We start from the raw sequence: 16,621 nt of genomic DNA, 5'->3' as shown, positions 1-16,621 counted from the left end.
CTAGGGCAGATACCATCAGCGATCTGCCGCGGCTGCGATAAAGCACTGTGCCACCTCCCAGGGCCGCGGGCAAAACAGGCACGGTGACAAAACCCAAACGATATTGTCAGGTTCCTAAAGTGAACCCAGAGACCCTGGAGATGAAGGACGCCGTCTGCCAGGCTTTGCCCTCCCATTTTCACTCTGCGAGTCCTAAAAGGCTCACGCTGAGACACCGTGGTGTGTCTGCTGGGTGCTCCAAAAGGCTGGCGATGGGATGCCCAGCACTGGACACATGCTCAAGGCATCACCCGAGTCAGAAATGGGAAGCAGGGGTCTCAGGCACTTTGGGGTGACGCTGGGCTGCTAACCCCCTGCTCTGCTCGTTTGGAGGCTCCACTGCCTCACCAAGCTGCATAGAGCCCAGAATTCAAGTTCCTCTGCTCTAGCCGCTAGACAGCACTTCCTCCCCTGAGTAAACGGCAAGTAAAGCAAATCAAAAAAAAATAGTAATAAATAAAAAGAAGAAGAAGCCAGGAGTTCTGCCTGAGAGTCCCCACTGTCCTTGCTCAGCTGGCCCAGGACTTCTCCACGGCCAGCCTCAATTTTTCTTTTTTTTTTTTTTTTTGCAGAAATATGCTACTGCAAAGCAGTTTCAAGAGCGCCCAGTCCTCCCATGGTCTGTAAGGCAACATGTTCTCACTTGCTCTCGCTGTGACCTGCTTTCACAGCAGCCTGGCTTTGCCTTGCACCCATGCTGGGCTCCCTCTGCACAGAAAATATAAGGTGCTGACAGGTCAGTAGGCTTTAAAAAGGGACAGAGGACTTCCCTGGAGTCACACATCTGCAAAACTCATCTGTCCAAAGGTATTTCCCAATGGTGTATGCAGGCTGTGGTGGTTTCAGCACTGAATCACTGCTTAGCAGCCTCCGGGGCCAGCAAGAAGTGCTGCAACCAAGAATTTGGAAGTGGCCGATGTTTCTGGAAACCTCCAAATTTCCTTTCCCCCATTTAAAGTTTCTCAAGTGAAGCAATAAAAAAAACTTATTGATCATGTCAAAATGCTTGGGCTGAGGGATTATCGTCCCAGCTCAAAACGGGGATTGAAATGAGGCAAGGGAAAAAGTTACGTGGCGCAAAGCCTTTGGAAGTGTGCTCTGGCACTGCGTTAACCGAGGTCTCACTTTCCTGGCGGCAGGAGTCCAAGGACACTCTTTGGGGTGCTAATACCCCCTGGCAAAACAGCTCCAGCTTCAGCTCTTTGCTGGCAGATCAGGGTGGGAATGCCTCCTCTCCACAGGGGCAGCACTTCTCTTCCAGGAGCCAGAGCAAACAGGGAGGGAAGCAGCTTGGAGCAGCAAGGAGCTTGGGCAGCACAGCTCCTAGCTTTGCCAGTGCTCCTGTGCCTCAGTTTCCCCAGCTGGTAAAAAGCAACCAGTGCTGCTGCCCAGGCACCGAGCACCCAACACATTTCCACAGCCCTGGTGAAAGGCGTTACCAGGAGAGAAGAGGAATAAAGAAGTGCATGGAGCGCTCACCAGTCTCTTTTCTTATGAACATCAATTTCTGTGGCGGGGCAGAGGATGGTGTCTGGGGGCATAGCCCCTCCTACTGCTCGTGCTTCTCCCTTCCACATCCCCCAGCCAAAAACCATTCAGGAATGGCAGAGCACACTTTTATTTTGCATAGACCTGGTTGAAACTGGCTCATTCAGCAGGCCAGGCTAAGCGTTCTTTCTAACTAAAGCTATAGCAACAAACCACTTCCTTTTTTACACATAGCTCCTAAAATTATCTCTCCACCTCTCCTCCCCTCTGCATTTACCCCCAACAAAAACTAGATATCAGCCCTAAGACGAGCTGTGCGTGGGAGGAGATTTCAGGGACAGTCGCACCTCAGGATCTGCTCTGAACCTTTTGATGATCTTTATCTGCACAAACTATTTCCACTGCTTGGCTCCTCTGGGCCACAGCTGCTACCAGCTGGGGCAGGAGGGATCAGTATGAACAAGGGAGAGGAACAGGCAGGAGTCTGTCCTACAAATTCTACCTGCAATTCAGGGAAGAGATACGGCACGGAAGGACTGGAAAGGATTATCCCAACATCAGCATGAAGCCCTATCCCACTAGGTTTCTCTCTTCTGGGGAGAAGAGATGGCCAGATTGCTGGAGGGCTGTCACATAAAAAGCCAGAGTTTCTGTGGTCTATCACCTTCTCATCTCTCCCAGCGCAGAATGGAAAATATTTGGGTCTGCTTTGGCACTGTCCCATTCCTGCCTCTCACCGACACAAAGAGCAGAGCACAGTCCCTCCTCGCTGCTGAAAGGGGATAAGATCATTTTGCATCGCGCACAGCAGTGCTGAAACGCAGTCACTCCTGCCTGAGGTGGGAAACCACAAGCACGTGGCCAGCACGTTGCATAAAAGTGGCGGATGGGGAAACAAAGGCTCTCTAGTACTTTGTGTTCTCAACAATACACACCAGACACCAGCTCCTACACCAAACTCAACCAGGAGGCATCCAGGTGTAAACAAAAACACAAAGCATCAATTGCCCCGTGCTCAGCTGTGTCCTCGATCCTCCGTGAGGGCTGGAGTACCCGCACCCAAAGGACCTGCAGCTTTTGGGGGTGCTCTCAGGTGTGGACACATGCATGTGGTTGGGACATCTCAAAAACCCTCACTCACAGTGATGCAAAATTGGGCAAACCAAGACCCTGGAAGCTCTGACCTCCGCCAACTTAGAGGTTCTACCTGAGGTGCCCAGCAGAGAGGTGTTTTCCCGAGGACCGTGACCCTACCTGTGTAGCCAGCGAGGGCAGCAGCAGGAATGACAGGCTTGTCCTTGTTCATATCGGCCCGATCTCGAACATAGTCCTTGAAGGTGCCGTTGGGCTTGTGGTTGGGCAGGGCGGCGGGGTAGTCCTCCGAGTCAAAGCTGTCGTAGGAAGGGACGCGCTGCAGGCTCTGGAAGGAGGACTGGCTGCTCCAGGACTGCGTCAGGCGGTCGCAGCTGTCGTAGCTCTCTATGCTCTCAAAGGAGTCCTGGCCCCCCAGTTTACCTGGGTAGAAGGAAGGGCATGTGAGAGGTGCTTGGCCAGCACAGGGATGCTCCACCTGGCTGTGGCTATGAGCGGGATGCTTCATTTGCCCACAGCACAGGCAGAAGGCAGCCAGGCAAACACTGCTGTCACACCGCACCTCACATCCAACCAAACTCAAAAGTAAGCCCTGTAACTGGGATACCTTTAGTATCTTCACAACTCAAAAGCAGGGCTATCTGAGCCCTGGAAAAGTTCAGGCAGCAGAGCAAGGCAGGAGCAATTTGGGGAAAAGCTCAGTCCCGACTCTATCCGAGAGAGATGTCGGGGGCTAACTGGAAATTGCCCTCCCTTTCAAAAGGCAATGGCAGAGAAACAAACTGCTTTAGACAGATATTTGGGGCTTGGTTCAGGTGCCTAAACATGGGAACTGCAGGGCCTCTTGCTCTTATTGCAGTCCTGTATCTTTCTGCAGCAAGTCCTATACTGGAACTGCCAGCCCTGTGCAAGTGCTCCTCAGGCATGTTCAAGGGCACCGGACACCCGGCTTCTTGACTTTTCACATTTCCTACAAAACTCTACAGCAGCCTTTTATTGCCATATGTTACAACCGACTTCCACCTTCAAATCCCCAAACAGCAGCAGATTTGATGGAGGAGGAGAGCAAAAGGCTGAGAGCTCAAACAGCTATTTTTCCAGTTCTGGTAAGGTGAGCACAGCTGGCTTGTATCAAGGCTACTCTCCAGGGTATTTTTAGTAAAGAGCAGAACATGAGAGGCCAGATCCTCAGCAATGCTATGCCGATTTACACCCTCTAGAAAACAGCACAAGTATACCCTCTGTACTTAAAACGGAGAGCTAAAAAAGGATCCGAAGAACAAACTGAAATTGCTCTCTCTGATCTCCCTTACACTGATGATTGCTCAACATCTTTACTGACAAACTAAGTGCAACAGGATCATTCAAGTTCACTAATTTCCCAAACTGGGCTAAAAACAGCTGCTGGGATTGTGCAAGAGCTCCTGGAGAAATTTCCATTGGCAGAACTACCCACAGCTTGGGCCCAGATATTCAATCACAGGGGAACAGGAACGTGGAAGGACACTGGCACGTTCCCCCAAATATTTGTTGTGCTGTAGTTTGAAGAGCACTTGCTGCAAAAAGGCTTAACTACTGTGGGTGCAGAGCTGTGCCAAAAAGTCAGCTCTGCCCTGACTGCTGGCCTCAGCTACAGGCATCTTCCCCTTCATCCTAAAAAGATGCTCTCTCTTCAACCAAATCAAGTAGTCTTGTAAGCCTGGGATTCCAGCTTACGTTCACCTTCCCCTTAGCATGATTTCACTAGACTCAACATAGTCTTACATCCAACATTTCCCCTTAAAGGCCTTCCTGGTAGTTACTTCTAGCGAGTCCACGCTTCAAAATGATTCTCCTGATAATATCCACGCTAAATTCATTTATTTATTTATTTGTTTCTTTGTTTAAGGGCTTCACAAAATGTACTTGAATTCTGTAAGGGGAAAATAACACCGTTTTGTGCACATTCATTGGCATAACCACTTCCCTGAGAAGTCCTGGGGTACGATTCCTTTTAGAAAAGGAATTAAAAGTCTGCCAGATGAACAGCTTCAGTGCTGGGGACGTGACTTTTGCTGTTTCACTGAAAATTCACCCAAATTTGACCTAGCCGTGAGCTTTTGCAAATCACGCCTTGCACCTACTCAGGAGAAGTTTGTTAAGAGTTTGGCAGCTACGCTTTCTAACCAGACGCCTTCACTGATAAGGCAGAGTGAAAAAACTCCCAGGGAATCGCAAAATTAGCTCTTGCTGCCCACACAAAGAAAGGCGAAAGGCGACTGTCTGGAAAACCTTCACCCTGACTCTCGCTTAAGTGTTTGACTTTGCGACTGATTAACCTTATAAAAGAGTGGAAGGTAAATGTGAATGTAAACATAAATAAGCTGGACTCTGGTTTATATTAAGGCTTCTTTATACCACTCTGGGAGTATTTATGCCACCCAAAGGCCCTTCTGGGTGGCTAAAATTCAGTGTTAGTGTAAGCATGGCCAGGGCCTGTTGCATTTCTTCCTCCACAATCAGTAAGTTAAAGTGTCTGCTAAAACCAGGGGCACTTGGTCCCCAATGCCAGGTTAAGGTTTCTTTCTTCCTTCCCTTAGAACCATGTTAGGCTTTCCAGTAGGAACATAACTGCAAAAGCATTCCTGAATCATTGCATTTCAATGAGTATTATTAAAAAATCACAAATGTTAAAGAAGAATTCAAGAAAAGGGAAAGACAGAGATGAAAGGTAGCCAGAAAAGCAATCCCAGAAAGAGAAGCTTACCTAGAATTATAACACCACTACCCTTTTGATTCACTATATCATCCAAGTCACCTCTCTCATATTAACACTCAACCAGCAGAAGCAGAGGTAATAATACAAATAATAACTTTCCTGTCATTAACTCTCCCAGACTTGAAAAAGAATGAGCAACAAAAACGAGCGCCGCTGTGCAAGGCATATGCGATGCAGGCCTGCAAAGGGGCTCCAGCTTTCACAGGGAACCAGCACATCTTCAGCTCTCGGTGCTGGATGAATGAATGGGTTTAAATATTCAACATCAAACCCGGCTCACAGCAACACGTTAGTATAATGAATTTTAGGTATAGAGACATCTGGATTCTATTCAGGGCGCAATCGCAGGCAGGTCAGATCTCTTCCCCATGCCTCAGGTTCCCTACCTGGAATCTGGAGATAATGATACCCCTTTGTAAGTGACTTTGAGCTCTATGGATTAAACTCTTTCTTTGAATATATACTGTGAGCCAGATCCTCAGCCTCGTTTTAAGCAATGTAATTACAAAATAGTTGGGCATCTGGGCCCCATGTGTTCAGAATTTAATATTAATTGAAAAGGCACTTGGCCTCAGATCCTCAAACGTGTTTAGGTGTTTAAAGCCCATCGACTCAAACAGGAATCATGTACTTATAATTATAACTCTTTGGAGATGTGGGGTTGTAGCACAAGGATTCAGGGGGTTCTTCAGCTCTGTCATTGACCCAACTCATGACATCTGAGTCTCCTAACAAAGCATAAGGCTTGGGTTCACTGGAACAGATTATCGGTTCAAGCAAACAGCCATCAAACTCAACGGAGATAATGCATAAAGACTGGATCATCAAGTGTAAAACCTTTCATAGCCTCAGACAGTAATTCCTGATGAGAACTTGTGAAGGATTTGTGGGTTTTTGCCTGGTCTCCTAGGAAAATGAGATTTATACAACCACACAGCAGTCTGTCCTCCCTAATAACCTTAAAGCCTATTTCAGCGTCACTCAAGTTTGACATCAAAGTACAGAGCCAGAAATGCTACATTTTCGCAGATGTAAAAACAGGCAGCAGAGTAGAGACAAGGAACACCTTGTCTCCCCCGGAGGGAATTATCTGGGAGTTCAACCCCATACGAGATACATGTAGGGAAACAGCTTCGCTACTGGCATCGCACGGCTGCCTGTTGGCTTTGGGCCCCGTCAAGGACTATCTCTACAGAGGGGAAGGCAGCACTTGTAGGTCCATATAATAGAGAAAGCAAGAACCCAGGCAAGCCCTGGGAGATGCCCAACTGTACCTCGACTGGCACGCCCCATGCACATGTTATCTGGCGTTACTACTTCTTGCTTGATCGTGAAGTAGTCTGTCTGCAGGGAGTCCGTCTGGACGGGGTCACGCAGGATGACTGAGTAGTCGTTCTCGTACTTGAGGGACAGAAGCTCTTCCGAGCTGATGGGATGGAGGGTCTGGTAGGACTCTGTGATGAAGCTGGGCTCGGAGAACTCGGAGGGAGGCACGCACTGTGCATGCTCTATGCCATAACCTGTTGGCAGGATAGGAGTGTCAGAAAGCAACGCAAACACGATCAGCTTGAAGAAACCAGAGCACTGCTCACTGCCTCTCCAGTCTTCCACAGCACAGCAAGACTCAGGGTCTGTGACGCAAAAGACTGTCTTTGGATATAAAACACCTGGCACAATTGGGGAATACTTTTGACTGCGGTTTCTAAAAGCTGTTTACAGATGGTGCCTTATAATTGCAGTGATTTAAAAGAATAAGACACCATTAATTACACTGAAGTCCTCTCAAGCAAGCTGGTAGTGGGAGAAGCTGAAAAACCATGAAGAGCATACTCTCAGCAAAGAGCTATAGGTAAGAGAAATTTCACTGATGACTGCAATACATGAGTAACTTCAAAGTCACCTTCCAGAACCTGGAATCCCAATTCAAGTGATTTTTTTGTTGTTGTTGTTTCAAATCTCAAATACTTTTCTCTTAAAGAACATCTCCAAATCAATGGCAATGGGCAGTGCAGGAGTTTGGACTGACGACTCAACTCTTTCTTTGCCAGGTTTGTACCTAGAAATCCAGAATTAAGCCTTCTTGCCCCATTCCTCCCCTAACCCCACACCTTTCTTGTTAATTTTTTTAAAATTCTCCACGTTCTGGAGGACCTTGCTTTCCAGGTCTGCTGAAATACGCTGTCAAACTAACAGTGCTTGCAAAGCCACATTACAGTATATCAAGGCAGCTACCAATAAATAAAGATGGCTTCTACATAAGTCAACCCAAAACAGCAAGGAAGACTGAGTTACACATTTTGCACACTCTGCCATGAAGGGGAAGTAACTGCACGGTGCAGTCCTCATGTGATGCAGACAAACCTCTAATAGGGGGCACTTTTACACCTGGAAGCACCACAATGATAACGGTAAGTGAGACTTACTAATGAAGTAGTCTGAAGTATAGCGGGATTCTGGATATGCTGCATTCACTCCGTTTGCGGGATACGGTTTTATCTCTTCTGCAAAGAAGAAAAGGAAGCAAATGTCACATGTCCATAGCCATACCGTGCCTTGCAAAACTTGCTGTAATGCAGAGGTCGAAACTTCCTAAAATGCCCCTGCCAGGGTTAAACTGGGACGTTCAAAGAACAGAAGTGCACAGTTAGGTGCTGAAATCCCACTGAAACATGTACTCGATGCATTTGGGCTCCTTCAGGAATTCTTGCTGCAGGCATGCACAAATTTAAACAAAACAGCAGAAACAACAACCTTCTCAATCAGTGGCTCCAGGTGGTTCTGAAAAGCTAGTTAAAAATTAAAGAAAGCACGGAAATTATTTATTGTTTTTTGTTTTCTTTTAAGGATTGTTTATTACAGTTACATGTATGAGCTCATGAAAAAAAAAAAAAAAAAGCCATACAAGGACACCTGCTTTCCTGAAAAAGCCCCTATTTTAGACCAGCAGTAGGTGTGAGCAATTGAGCGGGTTAACGCATACCAAACCAGCTCCTACAACCCTAAATTAATGCTAATTCCCAGCCTACATGGCACCTCTACCTTACACCTGATGAAAGCGGAGGATCCCATGATCAGAGCAGTTTTGCCACCCTGCCCATTAACCAGCTCCTGATGCACACTCCATAGGGAATACACAGGCAGCACCGCAAATTTTAACCTTTCTATGATTCACTGAGAATGAGCAAATATCACATCAAAGCACAGATTCTCTGCTTTCCACTGCTTTTTCCAAGAACTTTGGTACTCCTGGGCTTGGCACTGAATTTGCTTTCCCATGTAAAAGCCGCACTGTTCCTCCCCTGACCAGTTTTTCCATTAACACCTTACTCATTCCAGCACGGCATGCGGGCAGAGATACCAGCATGGGAGATTTTATTTTCTTTGCAGAGGGTAACAAAAATAAAATAAAAAATAAATAAAAAACCACAGACAACTCTGGGTTATGTTTATTTCTGCTGAAGCTAAAGAGACGTGAACCGAAGATAACGCACGTTTGCTTGCAAGGAGCCTAATTTTGGCCCTCTCCTGGGGATTGCAGGGTGGAAAATATTCTCTAACAAAAGGAGGTTTTGTGCAAACACAGAGACCTAATGAGAAATTCTCTTTTCCTCTCCCCACGGAGTCTGCCAAGGGGCAGGGTGGGTGACCACAGAGAAAGAGAGCAACCTTCAGCTATGCTTACAGTCAAGTGGAGGGCACTGCTGACTGCTGGTAACTGAGGAGCTTATTTTAGGAAGAAATTTGGAAAAATAGGCCTGAAAATACCCAAATCCATGCAGGGAAAAGTCGCCCATCTGCTGCCGTTTTTAAACCCTGAGCCGGCTGTGGTACATGAGTCACTCTCTCGGAAAGAGCTCACAAGGGAGGCATGTTAGCAGGAGGGACAACAAGGTCACAGCCTGTCCCAGCATGACCCCACTCCAGCAGTCACACCACCACAGGTAATGCCAGCCATCGAGGGGTTAAGCACCACTCCCAGCATCAGCACCCCTGAGCAAGGATGGTGGGCAACTGGGGAAGGCAGGAGAGATGGGAACTGGCCAGTTGGCTGCCGTGGGCTCACCAGCACTGGGACGCTATAGGTGAGCCTGGGGAAACGTTGATCTCTTCATGTTTCACATCCCCAGCTGCAAAACGGAGAGGCACATCTTGTCTCACGTGGAGAGCGAGGTGGCAGAGGCCATTTTGCAGTCTGTTTGTGGAACACCAGCACAACAGACCTTGTCTGGCATTTGGAGATGTAACACAAGTAAGACAGTCCCATGACTTACAGGCAACAGGAATTAGTCCTTGGGGTGAAGTTGGTTATTTCCTGGAAGCCCTTCTCAGTTACTCTCCAAATACTTCTTAGATATTGCCCCTCTGGGAAATGTGTTAAGAACCCACCATAGAAGCTAAGGCTCAGATAACTTACGCAAGAAGTGACAAAGTCACCAGTAAAACAGAACACTGAACGGAGGTTTCTCGGTTCCCAGGGCTACACCAACAGTGTTGAGACAAACAAATCGTCTTACTCTTTTTCATCCTTCTGGAGGAAAAGCTGCAATAGGTAGAAAGATTTCCAGCATCTTTGTAAAAGCCCTTATCTACCTCACACCTTTTGCATCCTCATAACTGCAGCATCCGAGCACCCGCATGTGTCAGTGCGATCAGGAAACGTGATCCCTACTTTACAGTTAGCAAATCTGCATCACCAAGTTCATCTGCGTGCCTTGGGGGATCTGCAGGAAGAGCAGGGCTGGGAGCAAACCCAGCCCCGATGCTTCAGTTGGTACCTGCAGCACATCGCGCTGCTGTGGGTTACAGCACAGACAAATGGAGGAGGGTTGCAGGAAGGCAGAGCTGCATTACAAGCACTGGCTTACAGCAAGTAGAAATTGGACTGACCACAACGCTTTGCTTTGTTTGGTTATTCTGATTGCTGTTGATATAAGCACTCATTAAAAATCATGCAAAACGAGAAGAACCGAACAGATACGGAGTCAAACAAAGAGCAGAAAAACAGCCTGTCAGACACAGAGCCTGGGAATAGCCATGTTTACCTTTTGCAAACCACAGGTAGCAGTAAAATTAGTAATCAGCAATTAACATCCATCTGTCAATGGTTTCCTGGAAGGCATAACTTTGTTTCCCCTCCCCTTCCTGTCACCAATACAAGCCCACTGACAAGCACGCAGGGTCAGCACGGCAGCACAAGGGATATTCCAGGAAGGCAATTAGCTCTGCACAGGAACACGCTAGAGAAGGACCCAGATCTGCTGCTGCTGCTCCTGCTCCTGACTTGGTTAAAGGTCTTAAAATCTTCACCTACTCTGTAGGAACCATCCTAGGTGGGAAAAGTGTTGCTTCTGCATCCTTCAGCCACACGCCACCCAAATCAACACCTAAAATCAATGCATATCTCCCCTACCCAACTAAAATAAATAAATTAATGCCCTCAAATGCTTGCAGGTGGCTTCTGCCATTCCTTCCTGTGTGGGACACAGCCACTCAAACTCATTGCCATTACATTCATGAGACATAAAACAAAGAAAAGCCGCTTCCAATTGCAACTGGGAAATTAGGGTGGGATTTCGGTGATATTGTTGTACTTAGTTGCACTGGAGGAAGTAGTAAAATTCACAGCAGGAGCTGAACGATCTGATGAAGAATGCTTTGGAAAATCCCACCGTCGTTTCCAGGCAGGCAGAGCGTCCCTGCCTGCTGTGGATCCTGGCCAAGCGGCTGGCGTAAACACCCTTCCTCTTTCAATGAGTGCCAGGATTTGCACTGCCCATAGCTGGTTGGGATGCCCGTTTGAAACCCTACTGGAAAGCTAGGCTTTCAAAGACGCTTTTATTGGGATTGCAGCCCAAGCTGAACACCTCATTGCACAGCCAGATTGTAAACCAAGCTCTTTGGAAAGGCCCAAAGTCAGAGTAGCCAGGACCGCATGAGCTATTCACCTTGGAGACCCCAAGACTCACCTTTCTGCAAGATCTCCAGATGTTCCCAAAGGATATCTCCCACAAAGTCAGGCGCTAGCTCCAGGAAGCACTCCTTGCCCAGGGCGCAGAGGGCAGCACCATTCATGCAAAACTTCTGGAAATCCACTCCCTTCAGGCTGAACTCATTCACTGCCCACATCACCCAGTCCCGCACGTGCGTCTCCGTCCACTGCTGGGGATCTGCACCAAAGGGTTGTAGAAAAGATCCATTAACGAGCAAGCACAAGCCATTTCTCCAGGAAAACGGGACACTAATGGTGCTACAAGTGGATAAGCACCTGCACAGCCTCATCCTGTAGAGACCAAAAATCAATTGGCAAAAGGGCAATATGCGGTGGGGGAACACTACATCTACAGCCAGTTTGCATCAGCCCTATTTGAAGACTTATTTCATGCAAGGAACGAGCTTTGGATTTGTTTGGACTTCTAATAATCCTAATGCTTCTCTGACTCCTTTTTCCACCCACATCTTCCTTGGTTTCCCTGTTATCAGCCTCTTGTAAAGGGTCCCAGCTGCTTTTCCATACAGTGGACATGACTTGTAAATAGAAATCTCAGTCTCAACAAAGTGGCAGGAGCAGGCTCGCAGCAGAGGTTATCTCACTCTGTTAGCAGGACAGGCACAGTCTGTCAGAGGGCTACAGCTTGCAAGCAGTACTGAAAGGTTTTGCCTCTATGTCTGGATTTTTCCGGCTAATGCTGCCTATAAACCAGGCAATGCTGCATGGAGGGAACCAGTCAAAGGGATGGCAGATGTGGGGCAGGGCATCCTGGCAGGCGGACACAATCTCTGTGTCTGCCACAGCTCTCATCAGGAAGCCGTGTCTTACCTTTGGGGATTCCCAGCCGCTGCTGCTCTTTTGCAAAGCCGCTGAAGGTGGCTTTCAATGCCTGAGACATCATTTCTTTGCTGCTGGGAGTTAACAAAGGCACATCTGCACATTCCATATCTGAAAAAAGCAGGAGAGAAAAACGTTCATAAGGATTGGGAAAGACAACAGAAGTCCTCTCATTACACTGTCCTTTGGATTGTTAAAAAATGAGCAATCCGTTCATTTTTTGCTTTTGAAGTTTTTCACACCCTCCAGCACAAAATCTAAGCCCTGAGAGTCCATAAGCAGACTTCTTACACACAGAAGAAAAAAGAATCGTGTGCTTAAAGGGCACAGACGAGCCCTGTCTGGGTTACACGGTGCATGTGGTCTCCCTGCAAGCCAACCACAAATGCGCTACTGGAAATTTGACGGTGGTATCAAAGACCAGCACAGACAACAGCTTACCCAGCATCATCACCCAGGTGGCTTCTGAAGCCTGGGGGATAGCTGAGCGGTGCCAGACACCAACGAGGGTAAAGGGTCCCACACCAGAGTGAACAAGACAGCACGGATAAAAACATCCCCCAATTACCGCACCACTTCTGGGCATCCCGGCCCATAGAAAAGCAAAAGGAAAAAAGTAATTTTGAAGAATCAACAGGCAATCCTGGAAGAAGTAAGTTCACAGCAGGATGAGGCATGATGAAGAACCGGCAGCAAACCCATTCAAGGAGGGAGGGAAAACAAAAGAGCTGGAAAATCCCACATTAGCACAGAGTTACATCATGCAAGGCCGTAGCACGGCGGATTCGGAGTGAGTCACCGAGCAGCGCGCAGCCGCCCCCATAGGAGACGCGGGGCCAAGCCAAGAGCCAGGCCTTGGAGTCAGTCCTGATGAGAAGCAAAGGTCTTCCTCTCTTTCTTTCCTTTCTCTAATTTACTTGGAAGGAGGTGGATATTCGTAGCCAAAGAGTTTCACAAACAAAAGCAACTGTTTTTTTTTTCTTTAAAAAAAAAAAACAACTCCTCATTCTGAATAAAAGGTTTGGCTCTTTTTCATATATTTTAGGCATTCCTGAAAACCATCATTTGCGGAGAAGGAAAGCCTCTTACATTCACCATCTCAAACAACTGGACTTTATCAGCCCCATTGTAATCCTTCCGCCTGAGGCTGGTTTAACTCTGTAGCCTACTGGAAATTTTTCAATGAAAACTGTTCTCAGTGGAAAAATGACAATACGCACAAGCTTTTTTGGAGTTTTCATCAACATCTGGACATGAACATCAAAACTCATAGTACTCTCTGGTTTGTGGAAACCCTAGCCACTATCACCCTGCGTCAACTGAAGCTCTGGTTTAGCGACCCCGTACACCCACACAGCAGTGCTGGCTGCGAGCGGTGGCACCGATGCGGGGAGAATTGGGGTGCAGCCGCCCAGCAGAGGGGTCCTGCTGTGCTCACAGGCAGCCAAACCTGCAGGTATCACCGAAACTCCACACAGCTGGGTTTTTTCCCCAAATGATGACCTGGGGCTGTGTCAATAAGCGCCCGTGTTTGGCCCCGCAGCCCAGGGCTGACCACACTGCAGAGCCACCCTAAATCTACCCAGCCCTATTCTGCTGCAGCCCTACAGAGCTGCTTCCCTGCCTCCATCTCCGCACCTTCCACCTACTGTCCCCAAGTAAAAGATTTGCAAAATCAGCTCCCCTGTTTCCAGCTGCCCCTAACCTTACTCATCGCCTCACCTAATGATTCTTTGTTCAGGTAGCGCCAGTGAAATGCCCGACACCGAGCCTCTGGGGGCCTGAATCCTCCCCCCAACCCCACCACATAAATCAAGGATCGCCTGCCATGGTGGAAGTATCAGGACCTTCAAAAGCAAATAATACATTCAAAGGCTATTTGGCAAATTACACTTCATTATTTACTGGATTTGGCTGGAGAGGGCACGGAAAAATGAGCAGGCACCCTCCCTATCTCTGTTCTCCATCTGCTGCTTTGAGATAACACTGGGAGAAAGTGGTTCAGTGCCCCTTTCCCTTCATCCTCATGTTACATTTTAATGCTTTGCTTTCTGTGCTCTGTGGTTACAGGGACCACCCAGGAATCCGCTCCCCTCCGCGGCTGGTTAAACGGCAGTTCGCTGCTCCCAGTCGCTATGGGAAGATGAGTCAGAGTTAGGCTACGAAAACGTTTCTAACCCCATTTTACACTGAATCACCCACGAAGACCTGTGCAAAGATGACCTCCTTAGGCACACCACGAAGGCACGGGGGGTGACAAGGCTGTCGGCCGTGCAAAAGTGTTGCTCCTATCTCTGCAACACGAGCACCGACCGCTCATCGCTCCTGCCTTCTCCTGCAGGATCCACGCGCTGGGGTGTGCACAGAGCCAGCGGACTCAATTTTTCAGTAGCGGGGGATAGGGTTTCGGTTTAGTAAGGTGAACGCTGAGCTCTGCACAAACAAAATGTCAAAACAGGGAACAATTAAAAGCGATTCCCAGAGAGAGGTCACCAGAGAAGCAAACGCCCTATTTTCAAATTCAAAAAAAAAGGCCAAGTGCCAAAGGAGGTTTTCTATTTAAACACCAAAACAAACCAAAATGTGCATTTCGAGGCTTCTCCTTCAAAACAAGTTGCGTTGGGAAAATTCAGAATTGAAACATCATCTGCATTTTTTCCTGTTAGACCGCTAGTTGAAATTTCTTCAGAACACAAAACAGCCAAAAAGCCCCAAGCCTGCAAACGCTTGCAGAAGCCTAATTTTAGTCAGCAGTGTCCCACATCTATAGAAGAGCTCACATGTGTAAAATTAAATGGGTTTGTAAAGCTCTGCATACGTGTTTGTGGACAAGTCCTGGCTGCGTGATCGCGGCTGGGGGACGGGGGGGGACGGGGGGGACGGACAGTTTTTATCTCAGTTCTGCCTTCACTGGTTTTGAGATACTGAATTTACCTCGGTGGCATTTTCTTTGCTGATTCCTGTGTGTGCCAAATTACAAAGGGCTTTCTCCTGCTCTGCCCGGTGTGACTTTGCTGGGCGCAGGGACCTGGCAGCAGGATCGAGCCCTGGTGCTGTCCCCCAGCGCCCACAGAGGAGCCGCTCGCCTGCAGCCTGGGCTGTGCAAAGGTCAGAGCCCAGCAGAACTTCGGTAACAAAAGCAAGGCCAGGCTTAGCTCCCCTGGTTTCAGCTTTCACTGTCATCTGAAACCCGTTTCCAAGATTTTAATCAAATCTTACACAAATAAAACGTCCCCTTTCGTGTACCTCCCGCTGCCCACCAAGCACACGCACGCACACACGCGTGCATGCACACGGGCTGCTCACGAGGAACGCAGGGGCACAGAGCATCGGCCAGCGCTGAGCACAGCCGCTGCACCCAAGCCTGGCTGGGAAATGTCGAGTTTCAATCCGAAAAGCGAGCACAGCAGCGGGGGCCAGCTTTGCATCCCGGGCTGGGGTTGCTGCCTCGTTTTTACGACGCCCATTAAAGCCTCATCTACACGGCTCGCGCGTGCAGCATGCTGCCTCCATGCCACGTCTCCTGCTGCTGCCGTTGTACCGACAGGGAACTGCATTTGATTTTCCTCCTGGGAGACCAGGCAGGGTATTATGGTTTGAGTTTTAAATACTAACAGGAGTTGCAGGCACTCTGGAAAATTATGTCACATCATCTCCAGCATGTGTAGAGCAGAGATAAGTAATTTGCCTTACACGGTGGGAAAGCAGGGAGGGACATCTATGCAAGTGGCTGCAGCTTTGCAAAGCAAGGAGGGGGCTGGGGGCTCAATTTAAGACCATGGAAGCTTCTCAAAACCAGATCCCTGCTCTTCCTCCAGCCCCCTGACATCCTTGGGGACCAAACTTCAGAAGGGCAAAAGGATGCTAACAGTCCTGCCACGGCCAAGAGCACTGCATCCCTACATGGCTTTTAAGCTAAAGGGGAGCCACCCCAAACCCACCACCCCGCTGTGCTGGCTGTTGGGCAGATGGACGTGGAGCCTGTGAGAAAACCAGATGGCAAATGGACCAAGAGGCCAAGATCACCGAGTTCATCTCCCAGCCAAATTCCTATCCTGCTCTCACCAGGCTCCGCATGTATAAACTATTTCTACACTTCTGATCTTTTTAAAGGGCTACGATTTACAAACTTTAGGGATTTTGACCTTAAAACACAAGCGACTCCGCTGCACGTCAAAACATTAGCATCTGATTGCATAAGCAAAAGAAATGGCAGTAAAGAAAAAAAGTGGGAGGATGGGAGCAAAGTCATTTTTCTCCCAAATTTCCACTCGGAGTCAATGCCCCCTTTAAGCTCCCTGCAGCCACTCACTTTGTTTCCCATCAAAAGCCCCAGTGTGGCCTTGTCCGGTCCCCGCAATTTTACACAGTAGCCTGCGTGTAAATGGATGCCCAGCGGGTCAGAGCGGGGGCAGCTG

General features: G+C 48.3%; 1 protein-coding gene across 5 annotated transcripts in view; it reads right to left on the bottom strand.

The window, feature by feature from the left end:
- Positions 1-16,621, bottom strand: part of ETS1 (ETS proto-oncogene 1, transcription factor) — a 77,926-nt gene that overhangs the window by 12,512 nt on the left and 48,793 nt on the right. For all 5 annotated transcript variants that reach the window (XM_068659034.1, XM_068659037.1, XM_068659035.1 and 2 more), the window contains 5 exons: positions 12,195-12,314; positions 11,344-11,544; positions 7,801-7,878; positions 6,652-6,897; positions 2,782-3,042 (listed from right to left, as the gene is read on the bottom strand). In XM_068659034.1, coding sequence (XP_068515135.1) covers positions 2,782-3,042; positions 6,652-6,897; positions 7,801-7,878; positions 11,344-11,544; positions 12,195-12,314 — 906 coding nt within the window. The remainder of the gene's footprint in view (positions 1-2,781; positions 3,043-6,651; positions 6,898-7,800; positions 7,879-11,343; positions 11,545-12,194; positions 12,315-16,621) is intronic.

The sequence above is a fragment of the Anas acuta genome, chromosome 23, assembly GCF_963932015.1.
Source record: "Anas acuta chromosome 23, bAnaAcu1.1, whole genome shotgun sequence".
Lineage (NCBI taxonomy): Eukaryota > Metazoa > Chordata > Aves > Anseriformes > Anatidae > Anas > Anas acuta.
Note: the sequence above shows the minus strand (reverse complement) of the source record. Positions and strands in the feature narration are given on the sequence as shown.